Below are 23455 nucleotides of genomic sequence, written 5' to 3'. Positions count from 1 at the left end.
GAGCCGAAAACAACAAACCCTAACAAAGAATCAAAGACGCATTCTTCTCCTTCTTGCTCAATCAATCTCGGAAGCTGTGGAAAACAATTTGTTTAGCAAAATAAAGCAATGACTAATAAGGAGGTGCAATGTGGACCATGGTCTGGAATGGCTTGTGGCTAATGTTTGGTCCCCGGTGAGGCCGTAGGAGACAGTGAGGTGAAGTCCTAAAACTCAGGCAGGGATGGTGGGACCAGGCTCCTGTCCTGACTCCTGAGTCCTGATGCCCTGCCCTTGGTTCAGCTGCCACCTCTCCCCACTGCATCTTGCTCATTTCTTAAAGGCTTTGCTCATCCCCATTATGCACCTCACTGCATGGTTATAAAGATTAAAACGATATCTATGAAGTGTTTGCACAATGCCTGGCACAAGATGTTCAAAAGATTGTAGCTGAAATAATGATGATGATAATTTTATTTATTCTAATAATTATTATTATTATTCAACTGGAAACAAAACATCTGCTCAAGAAAAGATATTCAAGTTGAATGCTACCCTACCCACGGGCAAAAACCTGACCCAAATAAAATTCAAGGGGCCTTTTAAAAGTTACTGCAAGCCCAGGATTTTGTTAAATATCCAAATTAATAATTGAAACCCTGCCTTGAAATAGAACAGCACTGGGGCGGGGGCTGGGTGCTGGGTATAAAATAGTGAGAAATTTCACTTAACGCCCATTTTTACTTTGTTTGGCAGCTAGATTTACACTGAGAGATCCAGGTGAAATATTCCGTAGAGCTACCTGCAAATAGATTGTCAGCTTCCGCTCTGATAAAAGGTAAAATATCCTTCTCTAAATGGTCTGGTTCACAAAACCGACCCCAAAGTGAACTGATAAATCTGTTCTGACACACGGAAAACTATTTTCATAATCCTGAAAAAGGCCTTTCTCCAAACCCTGGAGCTTAAACCAAGCGCACAAAGAGCCCGCGCGCACCCATGAAGCAGGCACGGGAGGAAATTATTTCACATTTACAGCCCTGCTTCCGGGACAACGCCAAGCAGCGCGCATAACCGTCATGACCACCAAGAAAAATTAGACACTCACAGAGTCACAAAAATTACAAAGATAGCACATTTACAAGCGGCAACTACCTTGTCAAAACCTGATGTGTAAAGAGTGAAAGCAGAGACGGCCAGCTCAGAGATGGAAGCCGTATTGACTAATAGTCAATTCTTCATTAAATAGAAGCTCTGACTTCCCAAGAAGCCATATTAAAAATTAATATCAAAAAGTGTATTGCTCAGCCTCAACTCATCATTCATATCCAGCAAAACCAAACTGCATTCTAATGAAATCTCCCCTTCAACATCGCTCTGACACCACAACGAAGTTGGATACTGTTGCAAAAGCAAAAGCTCTGTGACACAAGCCTTTCCAAGATATTCCGAGAACCCTCCCCTGTAGGTCTCTCGCACACCGCTTGTAACCCCGCTTCATCGTGGGCTCAGAGACCGCTGGAGGGAGCGCGCCGCCCGGACCCCTCGTGTATGGCCTCCACATGTTCTCAGCCGCCACCTCTGGCTCCGGTGGACTGGGCCCCACCAACATTCACGGGTCTCCTACAAGGGTGTGGATGCAGACCTCGTGGGAGCTCCCGACCAGAGGAGCCTGGGGAAGACAACGGGCTCCCCGCACCCACACGTGCACACTCTGCCAAGTCCGTGGCTCCCAGCTGCTGGTCAGGAGCCTGCAGAGGCCACACATGGAGACGGCTGGGACACCTGGGTGGCTGCTTCATAGCCGGCGACCCTGTGGCTGGGAGCCTCGGGGCATAGACAGTCTGTAAGCCACAGGCCGCTCCCCTGCTTGGGTTCAAATCCTAGCTCTGCCGCTCAGTAGCTGTGTGACCTTGGGAAAGGGATTTCACCTCCTTGGTCTTGGTGTCCTCATCTTAAAGTGGATGTGATGACAGTACCCTACTCACAGAGCTGTTAGGAGGTTTAAAGGAGTTCTTATTTGTAAACCACTTGGAAAGTGCCAGACACGTAGCAGATACAATGTAAGTCTCTGCTGGCTGGCAGAACAGATGGAAGAGGGATGGATCAGTAGATTAATACCTTGTGCTATGTATCTAAACCAGCTCACTTTATACATTCAACAGATACGCCAGGAACCTGGCGTTCAAAGGTCCCTGCCATTTTGGGACCACGTGCTTTTCACTGAACACTTGCTGAATTAAGTGAGAGGACACAGTTCAAAGTACTTGCTAAGTTTCCATACACGGGAGTACAATGTTATCATCTGTATTTCTGTGTGACTAGCCTTTTCTAAAGCATTAAAGGACAGAACGGAAACAGGAGAATCCCTGTCATCAATAAGCCAGCAAATCTAGTCATAAGACCAAACATAAATACACGTAGCAATGACAGGAAAAGGTGAAATGCCGAATCGTCTGGTGCGAGCAACTGGAGGAGGGGAAGGGGGAAAACAGACTGGGCCGGGCTTTCTAGAAGGGGCAAAGGCTATCCCAGGCTGGAAGGTGGACGGGACTAAGGCTCTGCATTCTGGAGTCTGGTCTGCCCCTTCCTGGAGGGCAGGGGCAGGACGGGCCGAGATACACAGCAATGGCCAGAGCAGAGACGGTTCTGGAAGGAGAGGGATGTGCTCAGGAGTCAAGAAGAGACTCATCTGATTAATGCAAGATGATGTGGGAGGTATGTCAGATAATAGGAAGCCAGTGAAGGTTTCAGAAAAGAAGAAGAACATGTGGAAATCTGGAAACCCCAACAGGACAGCAGGCAACCTAGGGCTTTAAAGGTCCAGGCAAAGAATGTCAAGATGAGCTACTGAAATAATACCTCAGCCCCAGGAAGCTCAACCTCGAATCTAACTTTGATTTAAATCAGTGTTCAGGTCCCACCCCACGGACGGCCCTTCTCGGAAGCACCCCTGGCTGTTGGTACTTTCGAAAGCAGTGGGTGGAAGGTACCAGGGGCAGAGTGAGGGGAACTCAAGTCTACAGTGTTGGTGCTTGTGCTCTGTTTGAAAAACATCTGCAGTAAGTCTTCAAAGGGGTGACACAGCCAGGAAGGATATGAAAATGTGTATCCCATCTTCAAAGTTAAAAAACAAAAACGTGTGTGGTTTTCGTGTGAAGGAAAAGGAAGTCTAATTATCCCAAGTGAAGCCAGACCCACAGTCCTGCCTGGGCACGCCCCGCGGAGGTGCAAGGCTCCGAAGGCCCCCCGCTGGAACGGCCAGCCCTAAACCCTCCTTCAGTGGGACCAAGAGAGCTCCCCCGGGGCTCACGTACCCCCAAGCTGTCTCTTGTCCCTATGGATGTGAGCTTGGAATCCAGGACATACAACGTTTACTGTTATGGGGGAAGAAAAGAATCACTGGAATCGGCGGCCCTTGGCTTCTAATCTCACCTTGAGACAACCCTTCTCGTAAATGAGGGACCTTAAAGAAGAGCTTTCCACTCTGGAATTCCCTCCACTCCCCTAGGCTGAGCCTTCTCCATTAAACCTACACAACAGGAAAACCTGCTGGGGCTCCTCCCCTGAGAGGCAACGTCTCTGGTGCCAAGGCTTCCGCCCCTCGGGACGGCGGCAAACACCTCGTTGGGGAAACTTGGCCTCCCTGATGGGTGCTGTTCAAGTCCTGCCACAACAGGGCAGGGGACACACGTCCTCTGCAGCATAAAGACCACCTTGTAACTGAACAGTGACAGGCTTAGACGACAGGACGCCACCCAGTGTGCTGAGGCTCCCTCCGCTTGCTGGCTTACTCCGCGAGTTGACCCCACGTCCCCAGGAAGGTGGGGTCCAGGGGTCCGGGGTGGGGGACAGAGCGCAGCGGCTCACGGGCTTCTGACAACGGCTGTGATGGGGGGCGCGCCTGGGCGTGCACGGCCTGAATTCCAGATCCTCGCAGTGTGGTTGTCTCTCTCCTTTAGGAAGAGCCATTAACCTTTCAGATGACAGCCCTGGGATCGGAGTGACGGAACGATTTTTGAGGTCAGCAAGGATCTATGTTCTCAAAACCTGACATCGACATGCAAAAGTTGTGACTGAATCCTGGTGTCCCTGAGAGAAAGACTAAATGCATGTGACAGATCTTCTGCAATCAAAATGCCCCATTTCCCAGAGTATCTGTCACAGATTGATAACATCCACGCAAAAAGTTAAGTACAATTATGTCTGTCACTAAGAAACATACTTTGGAACCTGTGACTGACAACTCACTGGGAGCTGACAAATCACCGGAAGATTACTGGAACAACTCAGGGCAGCGCCATGCGCCTTATAAGGGAAGCTCAGCCCCGCCTGGCACCTGGGAGAAGCTCCCCAGAGGCTGCACTTCGCAGGCTGGGACTGCGGGGCAGGACTCAACAGCTGGTGAAGGAGTGTGTGCTCTGGGGCTCTGGGGCTCTGGGGTGGGGGTGGGGGGTGGAGAAGACACTTTCTCCCAGGGGAGGGCCAATGTCCGCGCAGGATCACACGTGCCCCCAGCCTGAGGGAGCAGCTTCTCCTTCAGAAGCACAATGTGCAAGACTCAGGCCAAGGGGAAGGGCACAGTGGAGCTACTAGAACCACACGTCCCATCTTTCCTAGGACAGCCCGAGCCCGGGGTCCACATAAGGTGGAAATGCCAGCACTCTGGAGTCCAGACTGCCTATTGCAGGGTCAGCACCGCCGGGGGCCCTCTGTGCCCTCCATCCCAGGGAGGGGGGCCCCACAGCCCTCCTCAGCTCAGGGACACATCCAGACACCAGCACTGGGGAGCGGAAGGGGACAATGGCCACAAGTCAGATGGCGAGGAAGCACTGAAAGCCACACGGGCAGACCCCGGTGACAAGCACCCCCTGCTCTGCGCCCTCCCTACCCAGTGGAGCTGCCCGGAGGCACCCTCGGCAAGGTGTCTGCAAGACCTACTGTGCAGGTCTGGGAGTCTGATTTTTTTTTTTTTTAAGTAGGCTCCACACCCAGTGCGGAACCCACTGCGGGGCTTGAACCCACGACCCTGACATCAATACCTGAGTTGAGATCAAGCGTTGGACGCTTAACTAACTGAGCCATCCAGGTGCCGTGGGAGTCTGAAGTTTTGAGGATGGGGACAAGATACACTTCTTAAATAAGGCTTATGAAGAACCCCTGCAGGTCTGAAAAATCCAAATGCTGTGTGAACACTGCCCATGGCTGGGAGCATACAACCTCTTGCGTGGGCTTCTTCAACGCCATGGCATTTTTGCCTTTGGGGAGTTCTTTAATTTTTTTTGAATATGATAAGCCTAAATCTACCACCTTAAAACTTCAGTCCACGTGATCTAATTTTTTGTCTTCTGGGGCTGCCAACAACCCATCCCCACTTGGAAACACTTCTCTTGGCTACATATTGACCATTGAAATAGCTGAGGCCAGCTGCCCTGTCTCTACTCAGGGCAAAACAACGGTTCGTCGTACCCAAATTCAGTGCTCAGTTTGGGTAACTTTTACAAGGTGGTGTGTGGCAGTGGACGTGACCCTCCCAATGAACCTGACAGGTGTAGGACACTACCTCCCGGGACACGCCCCACTGGGCACACCACACAAATCACTAAGCCAGGTGTCCTCAGTTTGGTTCTTGTGCAGCTGATTTTTTTTTTAACCTGGGGGTGGGGTATGCTGTTTTGACCCAACACCTTTCATCTCCTGGTGCCAGTAGGGTGTTCGAGATGCAGAGTATTGATTCTGTCATTCAGCACATCAGCTCTCCCTAATGACTCTGTGTCATCTGCAAATTTGATAAGCGTGCCTCTGATGTCTTTATCAAGCCCATGGTTCTACTGCTCAGCAAGCCAGGGGGCAGCAGTCCACCAGGGGCCCCCTCCCGGGACGACATGGAGCCATTCATTTATCCACACTCTGTGGCAACCGGTGCTCCATCAATTGTGAATCCACCTGCCTCCCAGAGCCCTTCCAAACCTTGGAACTGGCAGCAGCAGAACCATATGTGAGACCTGGTACGAGAGGAGGAGCGGGACCTGCTGTGGTTGAAGTGGGAAGGTGCTTCCTCTACCTGCCCTCTGCCCCAAGGCAGCTGCATGGAAGAGCACCAGAAAAGCCTGGATCCACACACCAACTGTCTGCTTCTATGGACCAGGCTGACTTGCAAAGCTGAGGCCAGTCCGTCAGACATCTGGGGAGAGGGGACGGTGCCTCAGCCCCAAGGCCAGCCTATGCTGAGCAAGGTGCACGGAGCAGAAAGGCAGAGGGTAGAGCAGCCCGGATGCCCAGAGAGAAAACGGGGGCTCCACACTCCTCGAAGAGGTGGCATACCTTTCTCAATTGGAAATGGTCAGGAAACGTGTGCAGAGATGTATGCGTGTGAGATGAAGAGTCACTGAACAAGGAAGAGGTCTGCCAAGACACACTGTCATCCTGTCTTTTGCCATGAACTTTACCAAACACTGCATCCGATTCACTGGATACAGCCAAGGGGCTCCCTCTTCTCTCCAGGGGCCCAACCATTCTGAAAGGACAACCGAGATCTGGCCTCCCGACTAGCATTCCCTGCAACAACAGGAAGGAAACAGGCAGGAAGCACTTGTTCCTAGGGCTGGCACCTGCCTCTGGAGAACGCAGTTCTGCTAGGACCCTGAGGTCCTCAGGTGATGACTCATCAACTCTGGAGAAAGTCCACCAACCGCTCCTTTTGCCTGAAATAAGCTGGGGACAACAGCTCTCCAAAAAATGGCACAGAATTCTTTGAAATATGAGTAACAACATAAGAAATGGAAGCAGAGCACACGTTTTTAGCTTTTTTTTAGCTAAAATTGTCTTTTTCTTTTTTTATTAGGTTATGTTAGTCACCATACAATACATCATAAAAGCTCGAGCTCAAGCAGGCAACAAGGTCTGCTACTGGCCCTCCTTTGGTCCCTTGCAGTCCCCCTGGGGATTTGCTGGGAAAAGGGCCTGCTATCCCTTGCTTGGAACCAGCATGCTAGTCCTCCTGGCCACCTCCAAATCTGGTCAGTAGAGGGCGCTGCATCACCGCACACGCTCTCTCTCTCTAGCCCCGCTGTGCCATCTGATCCCTGCGTCCACACAAAAGACCACACTTGGAAGTATTTCTTATGCTTACACTCTAGTCAGAAAAGGACCGAAGGAGTGCTCAGAGACTCAGGAGTCGTCAGGGGCAGGGGGGAGCTGCAGCACAGGGTCCTAGGCTGTTGGAGAAGCATTTGCTGCAAAACTGAGTATGTGCCTGGATCTGGGCGGAGCGCTAGGAGGTAACAGGCACTGGACATGGTTCCTGCCCTCAAGGAGTTCACAACCTGACCACAACCCAAGGTGAAGGCCTGATGGCTGAAAAGAAGCATTCAGAGAGGAAAGCCCAGCCCAGGCCCAGGCCCAGCCCCAGGGTGTTCAGGGAAGGCTTCCTGGGAGAGGAGGCATTTGAGCCAACATCTAAGCCAGGGGATTTTAGACACATCGTTGTATAGCTGTCCACATGAGCAAAGGCACAGAAACACGAAAAAGGAAGGGAAGAAGAGACTACCAGTTTAGCTTAAATTCTGAAGCTTAGGGATGGGGGAGAGCAGAGGTCACAGGAGCTGGATTTGGAAGCCTTCACCCTACAGGCCCACTGCAGACCCCCACACCAGGAAAACAAGCGTCTCCCACAGGCCACCACTGGAGAGAAAGCTATCGGATTCCTCTGCTGGGGAGATCACAGACCTGAAGCCTCAAGGAAATAAGATGCTCATCATTTCACAAACCTTCAGTGGAAATTTTGAGTGAAACATCAGCATTTCATTTTTTTAAAGTCAAAGGTACTGAATAGGAAAATACAAAAAGCAAAGACACCCCCCCCCCCCCCGTCGCAATTCATTAGGAGGGTCACAGAGATGTGCATACCACCTGGAAAGGACTGCCCAGCGAAAGAGGAAAGCTGGGGACAGACAAGTGGCGTTTACCCGGAAGCATTAATGTAACATTTGATTATCCTTCGGCATACCGGTGGGCTTAACCCAGCCACATGGGAATACGTTTTATTTTTATTTATTTTTAAAGATTCATTTGAGGGAGAGACAGAGATAGCAACAGAGAACAGGGAGGAGAAGGAGAAGCAGGCTCCCACCTGAGCAGGGAGCCCGACATGGGGCTTGATCCCAGGACCCCAGGATCATGACCTGAGTCGAAGACAGACGCTTAACCGATTGAACCATCCAGGCGCCCCGGGAATACACTTTATATGGACTATTCTGACATCTATTTCATCTGGCAAGTAAAACAAAACTGATCCAATTTCCTTGTCGCCCTTGTAATCACAAACTGTACAAGAGTTTTACATAAAATACATAAACCTTATAAACCTTTTGTTCTAACGCACTACCTTCAATTCCGCCTGGCTTCCCGTGGCCTGCGTTCTCGGGCCCTCTCGCTTCAGCTGCTAGTGACCGTGTTCTCTCGCTGCCTGGCAAGCTTCTGGGGAGGTCGCTCTTCCTGCTTTAACCAGGAGAAGCAGTACCCTTGATCCAACAGAAAGTTATAGCCTGCCTGGAGGTGGGGCCCAAGTCTAGGCCCTTCCAGACCATGTGATGTCAATAGGCAGCCGCTGTAACCATTCCAGAACTATGGGTTTGAGCTGACCTGAGCGCAGGTGATGGGCCTGAGCTGACCCCGGGCACAGGCGACAGCACGCAGCTGTGTCCGTGCTCTGGGTATTGAGAAAGGACCGTGAAAATGCTGACCTGAGCTGTGTTAGCCCGGTACCCCTAAACTGGAGACACTCCACTGCTCACCCTGCGACTCTGGGAAGCTCGCTGGCTCTTCCTGTCTCTTCATGCCAATTTGAGACTAAAAACTACTTGTCAAGTTTCAGGCCATTCCGAGTAGTCAAGCTGAAGTATCACTCTGGGTTTGCGGAACTGTCACAAGAAAGACCAGACCCAAAGGACAGAGTCCTCTCGTTTATGCTACATCCATCCCCAAACAGCACTGCCTCACCGATTCTTGTTTTATTTACTTTTGTAATCACTTTCTCAAATTTAATCCCTCATTGCTGTTTGTGCCTTGCCCTCAAATAATTCACTACTAGTAAGGCACAGGGTGTTTTTTTTATTATTGAACTAGAGTTGACATACATTGTTATATTAGCTTCAGGTGTACAACATAGGAAATCGACAATTCTCAACATTAGGCAATGCTCACCACGATAAGTCAGTGCTGAGAGGTGAGATTTTTTTTTTATTTGACAGGATTCTTTTTACCACCTGCTTTTTGCAGAGACCATGACTACCTCTATTAAACTGAAATCAGGTGCAGAGTGACCCGTTTGCTCACCTAAGTTTCTTTGTGGAATTACTGAAACCAGCTCCCCCAAAAACCTTCTCGCTATTCTCTCGTACCCAAACTACCCATTTCTTAGTTTGTAGCTCACTGGGAAAAGAAACAACATGAAAACGAGCAAAATTACTTACCAACCCTCAAATGAGTTGTTGACCAAGGCAGAGAAGGAATTCTGCCGTCTTATGGCCAGCGATCCCACCCACATGGCTACAAATCATGTGTCTATGTGCAGCTATGAGCTCTTTAGAATAGCAAGCCAATTTAAAGTTGCATATTCTGCTATCCTAGGAGCCTGCAGAATACGTACAAGATAGAATACAGAATGGCCTTTACATTCGTGTAATGTAAACATTTCTAATTGGATTTTTAAAAATCTCCTCTAGCGGTATATTGCTTCTGCAGTTTTCAGCAGATACTAAGTGGAGGTGTTCTAAAATGCCACGCAGTGAGGCCCAAGACCACATCACTGTAACATGCATAACAGCACAAGACACCACTGACGAGGCCTCACCTGGGGAGGTTGGGGGCTGGCGTGGAAGCAGCTGATGACTGGGAAGGTGTTGTGGGCTGAGATGAATCATGATTCCTCGGTACTTTGCCCATTCGATACCAGATCCCCATGCTGTTCAGTTCCCTTTAGGAGAAAACAGAAATCTTCATAGCGCAGTTCAGCACAAAGCATTTACCTGAGCAACGAAGCAAACCAACTCATTTAAAAGAATCACAGTCTCCAATACCAGGGAGTCCACTCTTGCCCACAAAGATCAGTTCCATGACTGCCCTTTGTGCTCTGGGTGTCAGAGTTCAGAGCCTGATGTGAAGTCAATTGTCCCAACAAGGCAGGCTCTCTGATTTGCCATCTTTTTTACCTGCCCTGGAGCCTGCCTTCTTACTACACTATTGATGTTTTCCTTGGTTCTCAGTCTTCAAAATTCTTTATTTTGCCACTTCATTATAGGTAATTATGTAATAATCCACTTCAAGTTCTTTGTATGGTTAGGGTGAGACAGATGGGGCAACAATGGGCGAATGGATGCATGTGCCTGTTTGGGTTTTTTTTTTTTTAAAGATTTCATTTGGGGGGGGCCTGAGTGGGGGCAGGGAGAAGCAGAGGCAGAGGGAGAAGCAGAGGCAGAGGGAGAAGCAGGCTCCCCGCTGAGCAGGGAGCCCGACACAGGGCTTGATCCCAGGACCCCGGGATCATGACCTGAGCTGAAGGCAGATGCTTAACCAACTGAGCCACCCAGGCACCCGCATGTGCCTGGTTTTTTCCCTATGAGGGGAATTAGCCCCACCCTGCTCAAGGACATGTACCAACTTCTGCATAAAGCTCCCAATGCCTGGATATCACCTGCAGTTGGCCTCATTCTCAGGGGCAGCTGGTAAGACCTCTTCAAACCACAAAGCCTGAGGCATGTGCCCCGTGGACCACTGCAACCAAGAGTGATCACAAAGGGGCTTGACAGATGCCACATCAGGTCTCCTGTTCCCTGATGTGTGCCCCTACCCCACCCCATTATGAGTGTTTACAAGACAGGTTTGGTCTTAGAAACTGGAACAGGATTATTTTAGCCACATCCAACTTAAAACTTCTCAACTCCCCCATCGAACTGCATCTCGTCAAACGATGAGGACAGATTTATTCAGTGGAGACTCCCGGCAGCTTCTCAGTACACTACAGGAACTACTCTAAACCACGATCACATCTTACCAGGTGGCTGATTCCCATAGGCCACCCTGATTCCATCACACCTTGGCGATGGCCCCACGGTCCTGGCCTTGGAGGGGCTGTTCTCAGCCTGAGGTTTGTCTCCCCCAGCCGACAACCCTGAACTCTTACAGAGTAATGTATGTCCTCATTTTTAAGAAAAAGGTGACTCCGAGTTCTGGACACTGTTCTTTTTCCTTCCTTAAAAATAATACTGGAATTTTCTTCTTCTGAAAAGGAGTTTTTGCTCTAAGATGATACAAAATATGCTTTATTTAGCGATCTTTCCAAAATGATATAAAAGAAAGAAGGCTCTAATTTTGATTATCAAGATATATATGGTAACAATCTATTCTTTAGAATTGTTTAAATTGGTTAAAAATTGAGTCTTTTAAAGTACTATCACTTGTAATTAAAAATACACATAGTAACTGAAATTAGACTTTAAAAATTCATTATTAAATTGTTGCTTTCTACTATTTATATGTAAATGGCTGCTTCTAGGTACCTGAAGTACAGTCATTCTCTTAACTATTTCCTCCTCCCATAATCCTGTTCATATAATTAGTTTAAACCATGTTGCAAAACAGGACTTTGGAGTGTGTAGGAAGGGGATGATCACAGAATTCTGAGACAGAGCATTCAGATTCCACAGCCGAAGAGTCTAAATGAACTTTCATGCACCAGGATGAAAATCAGCTCAGTTCTGGTTTCTCAATGACACCTGTCCAGTAGCAGTCATGGGTTCAGGGCACAGGACTTCAGTGAGATCAATTAAGACCAGTTAGACTGAATTCTAGAACCCGCTTGAATTATCAAGAACGTAGATTTGCTCTTTGCCTCAGAAACTGAACCCAAAGGAAAAGTAGGTAGAGCTCCCACACCACCATTAGTCCACTAACTAGGGGAGAAGATGTGGTCTTCCCTTTGGAATCAGAGCAAGGAGGTAAACGGGGAAACTAGACCCTAGTGATGTCCTCTGAGCACCTACTTCAAGCCACACCTGAAGCCATCCGGCGCCCTGAACTCCGCTGTTATGCCAGACCACAAATTCTTCCTTTTGCTTGAGCCAGCCTGGGTTGGGTTTCCTGTCACTTACAAGCAAGAGTCCGGAATGAAATCCTGAGATTCCCTGTACTTCATATTTACAAAACAGCTACAGAGCTGGGCCTGTGCCTAGTACTGAGGCTACCGGGACAAGACACAGAGGCCTAGCCCTCAGCTGTCCTCTGCCTCTCAGGGAAGATGAACATCAGACCAAAGAAGTACACGAGGAATTATCTTGTACTCATATGATACTCAGGTTTCTTCCTGACTCAGACCTCCCAGTGGCTCTCCAGCATGCTTGGGATAAAACCCAAACTGCCGCCATGTTGTATGAGGTCCTGCTAACCGCTCATCCCAAAGCCCGACTCATCCTCACTCACCCACATCAGCTACACCGGGCTGCTTTCTGCTCCTGAACATGCCACACCCATTCCCACCTTTACACTTGCTCTTCTCCTGAGCCTAGAAGGCTCGGCCTTCAAATCTCTGCATGGCTGACTTCTTGACATTTACATCTCTGTCCCACGTCACCACCCCCCACCCCACCTCCGACACGCTCGCTGAAGTAGCCTCCATTCATTGCTGTGTTTTATTTTTGCCACTAACGAAATGGTCTCACTCATTTATTTCTTGTTTGTTGCTTGTCTCCCCTTTTAGAATACCAACTCCACGAGAGCCGGGCTTTGCTTGCTCATTCACCACCATATCCAGGGTCTTTGGCCCAGAGGTACAAATGGGTGCTCCTCAAACTCTAGTGGGGTGAATAAACAATGCAGAGAGCTGAGGCCGAGTGGTCAAAAAGGAGAGGACACCTGGGCTTTCAGCTATGTGGAAAGGTCCCCGAGGATCCTGAAGGACGAACACACAGAAGGACAAGGGAAGGAAAGGCCCTTAGATGGAGCAAGCAGCATGGACAAAGGCACAGAGAGGTCAAGAGCTCGGCATCTGGACTGGCAGCAGCATTAGCAAGAAGGGCAGCAATGAGAGCTCAGGCCGGAGAGGCAGGTGGCCGAGAGCCCCGTGGGTCCCACAGTCTCAGGACTTTATCCCCAGGAGTGACCTGAGCTCTCTGGGCAGAGAGAAGACAGCCCATCCGTGTTACTAAGACTTACCCAATAAACGTGTACTGAGGAGGGGCCTGCTTGGTCCGGCCCATGATCCGAATGTCACAAATTGCAGCTTCAGTTGAATCCCGTGGGATAAATTTAATGCACAGCCTCTTTTTTCTAAAAGCCAATTCCTCTGAAGAAAAGGACAACAAGAAAAGGTATGAGTCTTCCAGAGATGCCAGCATCTCTATTCTGAATGCCGTGTCTCCTGTCCCGTTCCCTTCCTGGTGGCAGGAGCGACTAGCCATCCAGGTTGCCGGGCTGCGCCCCACCTGCCCTCCGCAGGGTGCAGAGGCTGTGACTGCGGAACGGGCACCAGTCGCCCTGCCCTGCACCTGGGACCTGACCCCAGGCACCCCTGCCGGGAAGGGCGCCCAGGGGCATGCAGAGCTGGAATAAACCCGTGGGGCTGGCTTCTAAAGGCCACAACCACCATCTGCTCACTGCTCAAGCCATCAGGGACATACACACAGACACCCTGAATATTAACACTTTTGCCACGTGGACTTTTCTTCTTTTTTACTCTTTATTATGGGAATTTTCAAACATTTCCCAAAGTGGGGAGAACAACAGACTGAATCCACCTGGTCCCCTCATCCAGTTTCAACACTGTCAACAACGGACAAGCTGCTTTCGCCTCTCCCCCCCGGTTCCCTGGCGGTTTTGCCAGAGGATTTAAGATGAATCCCCACATCGTGTCATGTCACCCATCAATATCTCAGTGGGCATCTATGGCAACAATTTGTTTTGTTATGACCAGCAGGCTATTTTCATACCTAACAAAACGGACAATGATTCCTTAGTATCACCCAGTAGATAGTCTATATTCAAGTTTTCTCCATTGTCTCAAAAATACCATTTAACTATTGCTTTGCCTGGATCGAGATCCAAACGATGTCTATGCACCGAATCTGGTTGTTAGGCCTCTTAGGTTCCTTTTATTCTGTAAGGACCTCTCTACCCTCTCCTTTCCTTCAGGCCACTGGTAAGTTGGGGAAATTGGGTCATTCTCAGGTATTTCCTGTGAACTGGCAGTTAGAGCACAAAAGGCTTGATTAGATGCCGGTTAGATTATTTTTTTTAGGTAGGAACGCTTCACAAGTGGTGCAGAGATGTCCGATGGCGTCCTGTCACAAGGCACGGAGTCCAGCTCTGCCACCCTGTGTGGGTTCCGGTGGGGTCGGCCTGCGACCTGGGTTATAACAAGTCCCCAACAACTGTTCTTTGGGCAGCATTTTCATCCCCTGATGACTGTTGCCTAGATCCGTAATTTCACTAAAGTTTTCAAAATGGTGGTTTTCTAATTCTGTGATTCCTTCTGTATTTATTAGGTGGAATTCTTCTACATAAAAAGTAACTTTTCTTCTTCAACTACTTGGTCTCCCTGAAAAAGCTTCGGTACAGGAAAGGAAAGATAAACACGTGATTCTTTGCTCTTATTTACTAAATCTTAAAGCAATGAGCTGGCGATCTAGCAACCTCCAATGGTGACTAACCGGGTGTTTTTTGTTTGTTCATTTGTGGTTTTTAAATATGAATTCCAATCAATTGCAGACACTGGATACAGGAGTCAGGTGTACCTGGGTTGAAATCCCAACTCCGCCATCAGCTCTATGATCTTAGGCAAGTGACTTAATTTCTCTGAGCCTAGGTTTCATTATCTGTAAAACAGAGTTAATGAAACCCCACCCCAAAGGGACGTTGGGTGGATGAAATGTGATAACACTTCCTATGCTTCGCTTGCCCAGCGCCTGGCACGCAGTAAGTGCTCAATAAAGCATAGCCATGAATGTTCTTATAGTCATTACTACCAGTAAGCCTCCAGGGCACAATTTATGTCAGCGTTTGGCATTGACTTTCAAGACCTTTCACTTCTGGGGCAGGAAGTAAGCACACTCAAATCAGACACCGAGTGGGGAGGGAAGGACAGTCATGCCACCGGTCCTGACTTGACCAAGGGGAGATTACCGTCAGTCGTGTTGTCTTATTGTTGACTGGGGGGAGGGTGTCTTTTAAAGAGCCAGGTAGAAACTCAGAAACTTGGTGGATTCTTTTCCCAGGCAAGGAAACTGAGGGCTAGATCAGATCTATGAGCTATGAGTAATAATGTCCTGAATCCAGACCCCAGACATTGTACCCTACAAGACAGGGATGGCATCCTGGAGGAAAACACCCAGACCAACATCGCACCTTCGAAAACTATTAGATGGTAAGATCAGACCTGGGAAAGTGTGAAGAAGGTGAGAACTTCCCTCAAATAGGCGAAAATGCAGGTCTATTACTTGCTTTTGCCACGCGGCTCTTTGCTCTATTCCTCCATCTACAGCAACTCGGGGTAAGAGATGAAGCCGCTAATTACACATGCTTAAACAGGCCTAATTTTAAGTAAACATATTATACAGAGTCAATAGAAATGTGTTCAGTCATGCTAATGAACACACGGAAAGGATACAGCACTTTACTAAAACAAACAGTCTTCCAGTTTTTAAGTACTGTGTGGATAGCAACAAACTATTTTAAATTCATTACAGAAGTCTCATCTTTTTGGCTGACTTTATAAAATCGGGGCCTTAAATGCACTGAGACTTCACAGAGCTGACCACAGGTTCATGCGGTCAGCCTGGGCTCACCCTGCCCCCTGGGGACAGGCTCCAGGAAATGACCACACTACCCAAAATGAACAGGCTGCCCTATACCCACCCTCCTTGTGTGATAAGACGCTTGTTGGTGATGCCAGGACCTGCCCTCAGAATGCCCACGGGCAGCAACTGTCAGGGGAAAGAGGCCTCCCACCCAGGATCCCCGGGGTCCCACCACAGCTGGACCACAGGCCCAGGCAGGACGCAGCCCTGGGCCTCCTCACTTAACTGGTTCAACAAATTAAGAGGAAAATGCAGAATGGGAAATCCCCTTGTGGCTCTAGAGTCTATCAATATAAAGACATTATAAGTCAATTAGTTGTCAAAAATGAACACCAATGCAAATTTTGAAACTAAGAAAAGCACGAGGGAGAAGTAGGAAATTAATACAAGTCTACAAGGCAATTTTAGCTCCTAGGCAGACAAGTCATGTAAGAGTAAGCAAAAGCAGCAAGCAAACACTTGTGAAAATGTTCAGCCTTGCTAATAAATGATGACATGAAAATTAAATAAAATTAGAATAGTAAAACTGAGTAAAAATTTAAAACCTATGCTGGCAAGCGTGTGGAATACAGGCACAAGCCTGTATCATGAGTGGTACTGTGAACTGGTATTTCTGGAAGTTAATTTGGCAACAGAGAATAATAAAGCTTATCTTTATGGAGCCCATCCTCTGAGCAAGACACCGTGTATGGCAGGTGTCTCAGGTGATTCACAAGTGAATTAAACATGGATCTCGCCCTCAAAGAAAGAGGTAAGTAGTGCAGACGTGCAGAAAACATGTCAGCAGCTAAAACGCAAGCTTTACATTATGAGGTAGATACTAATCCCCCCATTTTACAGATAAGGAAACCGAGGCCTAGAAAGGTGAAGTCATTTGCTTGGGGCACTAAAGCTGTAAGTGGCAAAGCCAGACAGTCTCAGGTGAGTCTGACTCCAGAGTCCAAGTGCTGCCCGCCCTAGGCCAAGCCACAGTGTGTCCTGACAGAGTTGAGGTGGGAAGTGAGAGACAGAACCTATTCTTCCTTTGGCTTCTGGCCACTGTAACCTGTGGTGCTTCCCTCCCTCCCTCCATCCGCTGAATGTGTGCTGAGCTGGGTGTGATGAAAAGCAGCAGAGAAGGCAGATGGTCCCTGATCTCTCTGACGAGAGAGAGCTCTCTCTGATTATGTTGTAATGCAACTCCATGTTTTCAGGGCCAGGTCACCCACCAGACTAAGCTCCCGGAGAGAAAGGCCAGCATCTCAGTCAGTTGCCTTCTCTCACAAAGCCTGCGGTGCCTACACAAGGCATTCATCAATCTCCACTGACTGTGGAAGAGAGAGAGCTTGCTTGAAACTGGTATCTGGGGGTCAGAGACGGTTTCATGCAGGGGGCAGAATTAAAGCTCACCCTTGAAAGATACGGGGTGTGGATACTCAGAGTTGAGGGAAAGGGCTTTTCAGACAGGGAAAAAAATACCAAAGAGTTAAAAAATAAGTAGAGTCAGGAAAGAAACAAGGGTGAAGAGCGCACAGTGAGTGCCTCAGTTTGGGTAAAGTATAGGGTGCTTGAAGATGAGGAAGACGTTTGTAGAAGGCTGGAGCAGACCATAGAGGACCTAAGACCCAGTAGCTTCCAGTACTTGGAAACTCATCACAAGAAAATCCTTCAAAATCGATGCATACCCAAACTGGTTTATAGATTCAACACCACTCGTATCAAAATACCAGCTAGCTTCTTTGCAGAAATGCACTAAGCCTAACATTCATATAGAAATTCAAAGGACCCAGACTAGCCTAAATAATCTTGAAAAAGAAGAATGAGGGTGGAAGACTCATACTTCCTGCTTTCAAAACTTGCCACAAAGCTACAGTCATCAAGACTGTGTGGTACTGGCATGAGGAAAGACATACAGATCAATGGAAGAGAACTCAGGGTCCAGAAAAAAACTCACATTTATGGTCAACTGATTTTCATCAAGGATGCTGAGACAATTCCATGGGGGAAAGAATAGTCTTTTCAAGACATGATGCTGAAACAACATGACATTCACATGCAAAAGAATAAAGGAGGACCCCTATCTCACACCATACACAGAAGTTAACTTAGAATGGATCAAAGACATAAGTGTAAGAGCGAACACTACAAAACCCTCAGAAAAAAAGAAAAACAGGCGGTAACCTTGAATTAAGCAATGCTTTCTTAGGTATGACACCAAAAACATAAGCAACAAAGGAAAAAAGTAAACAAACGGAACTCCATCAAAATAAAAAGCTTGTGTATTTCAAAGGACATCAAGAAAGTGAAAAGAAAACCCAAAGAAAGAAAATTTTGCGAACCATATAATTGATAAAGGGCTCATATCTAGAATATGTTCAAATATTTATAACTCAATAATAAAAAAGACAACCCAATTTAAAATGCCAGAGGATCAGAACAGACATTTCTCCAGAGAAGATATACAAATGGCCAGCAAGCACACAAAACTATGCTCAACACCGTTAACCATCAGGAAATGCAAATCGAAACCACGAGAGACCACTTCGTGTCCAGTAAGACGGCCAGAATGATAAGAACAAGTGTTGGCGGAGATGCGGCAACACTGGAGCCCTCATGTGCTGTTGGTGGGGATGCAAAATGGCACTGCTCCTTTGAAAAACAGTCTGGCAGCTCCTCTAGAAGTTAAACATAGAGTTACCATATGACTCCGGCAGTTCCACTCCTAGGTACGGCCCCACAAGCAACGAAAACGTGTCTCCACAAAAACCTGTACGTGAATGTCCACAGCAGCACTAGTCTTAACAGTCTAAAGTGGAAACAACCCGAATATCTGCCAACTGAACGGATAAGCAAAATGCAGAAGTCCACAGAACGGAATATGATTTGGCAATAGAAAGGCATAAAGTACTGACACATGTTACAACACGGACCTACCTTGAAAACGTTACACTTAGTGAAAGAACCCCATCACAAGATTCCACTTTCATGCAATGTCCAGAATAGCCAAGTCTGTACAGAAAGTAGATCATTGGTTGCCCAGGGCCAGGAAGGGGTGAAAAGAGGCAGGTTGGAGAGGAATGGGGAGTGACTGCTAATGGGTACAGGGGTTTTGGGGGTGTGTGTGATGAAATGTTCTAAAATTAATTGTGGTAAGAGTCACACAACTCTGTGAATACCCTAAAGACCACTGAATTGTATACTCCAAATGGGTAAATTAATGGTATGTGAATTATATCTCAATAGAACTGTCACCAACAACACCTGATGCATGAATGTATCAAATCCATCTGTAAAAGGCACTTAACCACATGCTGCGACAGGGTCGCACCGTGGTTATAACAGCAGGGCTGGAGTCAGACTCCTGTGTGTCTTCTCGTGACTCCCCTGCTTCCAGATGTGTGATCATGGGTACGTTCTGCAAACCCTCAGTAGTTACTGTGTCCCACTGTCCTCACGTGGGATGGGTATAACAATACCCATCTCCGAACAGGACTCCTCTGGAGATCCAGTGACGTCAGGTACGTAAAGCATTCACCACGGGGCTTAGCATCTGGTAAGTCACATACCACATATCAGCTAGCATGATTATTAGCTAATACATATAATAACAAGAAAAGCAAAATGTCCAAAAGTGAGAGGACTATTAAGAAAACAAAAATATGCAATACAACGGACTTGACTTGTTTCGAGAAAATGACAGCTGAGTGGCAGCTGAGTAGATACGCAAAGTCTGGCCGGTACGAAACGCTAGCAAGAAAACAGCGAAAGATTATGGGTCCAAAATGGGGCTAACTATGGAAAGATAAAGTATGCATGACAAAGAATGAGATAAAGGATTTCATAAATGAATCATGGGTAATAAAGAAAGGATTCTTTGTTTTTCATTTACTGCTTCACTGCTGGAGACATCCTAAAGTTGGTGACAGTAATTAAAAATAAAACAAGTTAAGTTAAATCAAAATGAGGAAGCTCAAAAACCAGAGGTTTTCCAGCATTATTTAATAACCAACAGGCATGACAAGAACCGCAAAGCCCTCCCAGATCCTGAAGAAGCTTCGGTTGGTCAGTGATTCGCTTTTGCTCGCTGTGGCTCAGGGGTCAGAGTATTCATTCAGATTCGATCCTGTGTCCGCTAACGTGCAGTCTTTCTGGTTCTGGCTTTTCTTGTGTGCTCCAAGAGCCAAAAATAAGGACATTATTGCACTTATATTCCTTGGGCGTCTCTGATTTTTTTTTTTCCTTTTGCTTCTGGGTCTCGAGCCAAGCTTGGCTTCCACGACACCAGAGGATGTGGACTAAGGAGGGACTATAACCAGTTTCACCGCTCCATTCCTGAGTGAGCCGATTCAGCAGGGAGCCCATTCTAAGAGAAAGGGACATTCTGCTCATTTATATGCTCCTACCCAGAACGCCACAAACTCCTTGGAGAACCAAGTCAGATACGCGGCAAAAGCAGCAGGGTTTATTCACGGGCATGCAGCAAGGCCTCCTAAAATGTTCCCAAAGAAAAATGCACATACAAAACATCTAAAAATATACCTGGTGGAAGAAAAGTCCCATTGTGATGAGTGGTACTAAAGGGAGACTCACGTGTGTCCACCGTCTCCTGAATTGGGATGAAGCCTACAGGCAGAGTGTCCTTGATGTCAATGAGCTTCATATCCACTAACACGTTCCCTAAATGACTCTTGGGAAGAAAGAAAAGAGATACAGACTATTAATCTGAACACCCCTGTGGTGGGTTTGCCATTCTGGCTTCGAGATGCATATTTAACACAATGACTCATGCAGCTTTACTACAGCAGGTTAATTAGAGGAGGTGCCACTTAATGTTCCCCAGCGGCTACACGGGGACTCGGGTGGCCCCCGGGAAGGAGCTTCACCTGCAGCACCTCAAAGCCACTCACTCCCACACGGCTTTGGTTAGCTAGACAGCAACCCAAGAGACGCGGGAGACTTAACCCAGCAGAGGGCAGCTGTGCACGCGTGTCCTGGGACCAGGCTGCCACTCAGCCTGGAGCATGGGCTCTCGGGGGCCAGCAGGTTTTAGAGAGAGCGCATTCCTAGGGCAGTCACCGCAGCAGGGGAGAGCTGCGTCAAAGCCTACCAGAGAACCAGTCACACTCCTAAGTGATCGCCAGTCTGCATACTGACACACATTTCGGTTGCTGGATACGTTCTGTAAAATCCCAGGAATCACAACCTAATACAGGCTGAAGAGCCCTGCTGCCTCAATATTACACATCTACTAAAATGACATGCACAAGGGCCTCTTAAAGTTTCTATTTAGTGGTAGCGTAGGGGGTCCACAGTGCGCGGTTTCTGTAACCAGTGCAAAAATACCATCTGAAGACAGCACACAGCATTCTGTAACTGCAGGAGAGCATCCTCTGCAAACACACTGGCATTTGCTGCCCACACTTCCGGCTGAAACGCTCCATGCCAACACTAGCTCGGAGAGCCAATCAGGGAATTCTTACCATCTGAACGCTGCGCTATCGTCTCTCTTGGCCACTTTCTATTTTCCTTCCTACCCATTTATAATGGCACATTTGTGAGGTTCTTTCTTCAGTATCTGTCTCACCACGAGAGTTCAAGGGCCACGAGGACCAAAACTGTCTGTTACTACTATACATCCAAGCGTAGCACACTTCTTGGCACATAGTAGGTGTGCAATTATTATCTACTGAATAATGTAATGTTTTGGGGTACATTTTCAACTGGGTGGGCCAGAGTCGGAAATCAAATTGGATTTGCTCAGATGACAAATCTAAACTGTATCAATAAAAACAAAAGTATACTTAATAAATACATTATAAACCGAAAGCTCACAAATGAAATGAATTCTTCAAACTTCACTATGACAGTCAATGTGTCAAGTGTCAACTGTGACCAGGGCTTTTAGGGCACTGTTGTCACAAAACTGTTTCTTTCTCTCACAATTACTGCGTTTGGTGACTATTTTCTACTATTACATTTCAGGTAGCCGGGTCTTGGGGAAACAATGCACAGTGCAGTGCAGCCCGTGGAAAGTGGAACCTTACTAATGCAGAATAAATCTCTGACCGTGTAGAAAAGGTTTGAACCGTTAACCTAACTCGAAAACATTGGCTGCTTTCAGAATTGCCTGATCTAATCTATCATAATTTTTTCTTTTCCTGGCAGTTGCTTTTCTGTGTCATCACTGCTTTCTGCATTGAGAAATTAACAACTGGGTCTGTTTTCCTGCCCCGCAGATGGATGGGCATTCATCAATATCCTTCTCCAATGTCTTCGACTTGACAAGTTGGGTTTTACACAAGTCAACTGCAAACCACTTAGCGACCTCACCCTCCACACTCTACAAATGTCCCTGATCATAAAACCAGAACGTCAGTGGTGTGGCCATTAAAAAAAAAAAAAAAAAAGCATCAAGAACCCTCCCGTGCATGCAAAATGGGAGGCCGCACCGCCAAGGCTTCCCACAGCCCAAGTGGGGTCCCTCCGCGCACGGGGCTGCTGTTGCACTGGGTTTAATACGGTAGGTCTGCGACACCGCTCCCCTCCCCCATCCCACGCTCTCTTTCATTTCCTCCTCATAAATATGAAGAACGTATTCCCAATCCTTGTTGAGCAAATGATTCATGCCAAAAGCCCAACATGCACTGACTCAGGGTATTTATACTGTCTCTGGTAGCCAGTATTTGCCAGTATACTGTAATTATTTTTGACAACCTTGCATTTAAGGTAGCCACAGATAACCAACTTAATATTCAAATGTTCATAAATCCTTCTGTTTAATATCCTCCCTACCTAATCTATGTACATTATTATTACAGGTAATGCAGAAAGTACAGGGCATGAAAAGTGCAATTAATCTCGATCCTTCCCCAGGAAGCAATGTCACTCCAAAGCCAGGTTTCCGTATTAATAGCATTATTGGGGGAAAGGAACTTAGGTTCCAAAGGAGTGTCCCCAAACTCCTACACTGGGAGTCTCGAGCTGCCTAATTAAGAATCTGTCCAGTCTTGAGATCCCACATCCCTCCTGTACAGTTGTAAAAATACACACTACGCAATGTCCTGGTTGTGACAGCAGGGCCAGGACAGACTGGCTGTAGTGGATTAAAACACACCCATTCCTACTGTGCTCCTGGGCTGGCAAGTGGGTACCTGCCACCCCCCTGAGTGGATCCCTCTGGATCTCACTAAAGGACTCAGTCGTTCTTCTTCTGAAAACAAAATGCACTGACTTCCCACCCTCCTTCAGAGGGGAGGCAGAGACTTCTCCCACCGCCCTCACCCTCCTCTCCCAGCCCTTCCTCACACCCTGCCCCATCACACCCAGCCCGCACAGGGTAAGGCTTACAAAGTGAGCAGTCAATAACAACTCTTTCACATTCAACAAATGCTGATGAACTCGATACATTTTCTATCATACATTTACGCAGGACACTCCAAATTAGCAAGTACTGGTGACTTCTCTCTGTCATTTTTAGACTTGTCACTGTCACCAACTCCAAGGGATCCAGGACTCTTTTGGCCTAGACTACCAATACCCCACAGCCTTCAGGGGAAATGCAAAACCAACCCCCAAAAGACAAAAAACCAAAAAACAACCAGAACTCAAAAACAATCAAAGCGATCGTGGCTGTCCTCTGGGGCCACAGT

The 23455-nt window shown here is 47.6% G+C and overlaps 1 protein-coding gene across 6 annotated transcripts in view; it reads right to left on the bottom strand.

Annotated features, from left to right (window-relative positions):
* MVB12B (multivesicular body subunit 12B) overlaps positions 1-23455 on the bottom strand; it is a 260387-nt gene that overhangs the window by 101083 nt on the left and 135849 nt on the right. For 5 of the 6 annotated variants that reach the window (XM_078061777.1, XM_078061778.1, XM_078061779.1 and 2 more), the window contains 3 exons: positions 20346-20493; positions 13189-13318; positions 9833-9955 (listed from right to left, as the gene is read on the bottom strand). In XM_078061777.1, the coding sequence (XP_077917903.1) occupies positions 9833-9955; positions 13189-13318; positions 20346-20493 (401 nt within the window). The remainder of the gene's footprint in view (positions 1-9832; positions 9956-13188; positions 13319-20345; positions 20494-23455) is intronic. The other variant, XM_078061776.1, reaches the window with a different exon arrangement.

This window comes from Halichoerus grypus, chromosome 14 (assembly GCF_964656455.1).
Source record: "Halichoerus grypus chromosome 14, mHalGry1.hap1.1, whole genome shotgun sequence".
Taxonomy (NCBI): domain Eukaryota; kingdom Metazoa; phylum Chordata; class Mammalia; order Carnivora; family Phocidae; genus Halichoerus; species Halichoerus grypus.
Note: the sequence above shows the minus strand (reverse complement) of the source record. Positions and strands in the feature narration are given on the sequence as shown.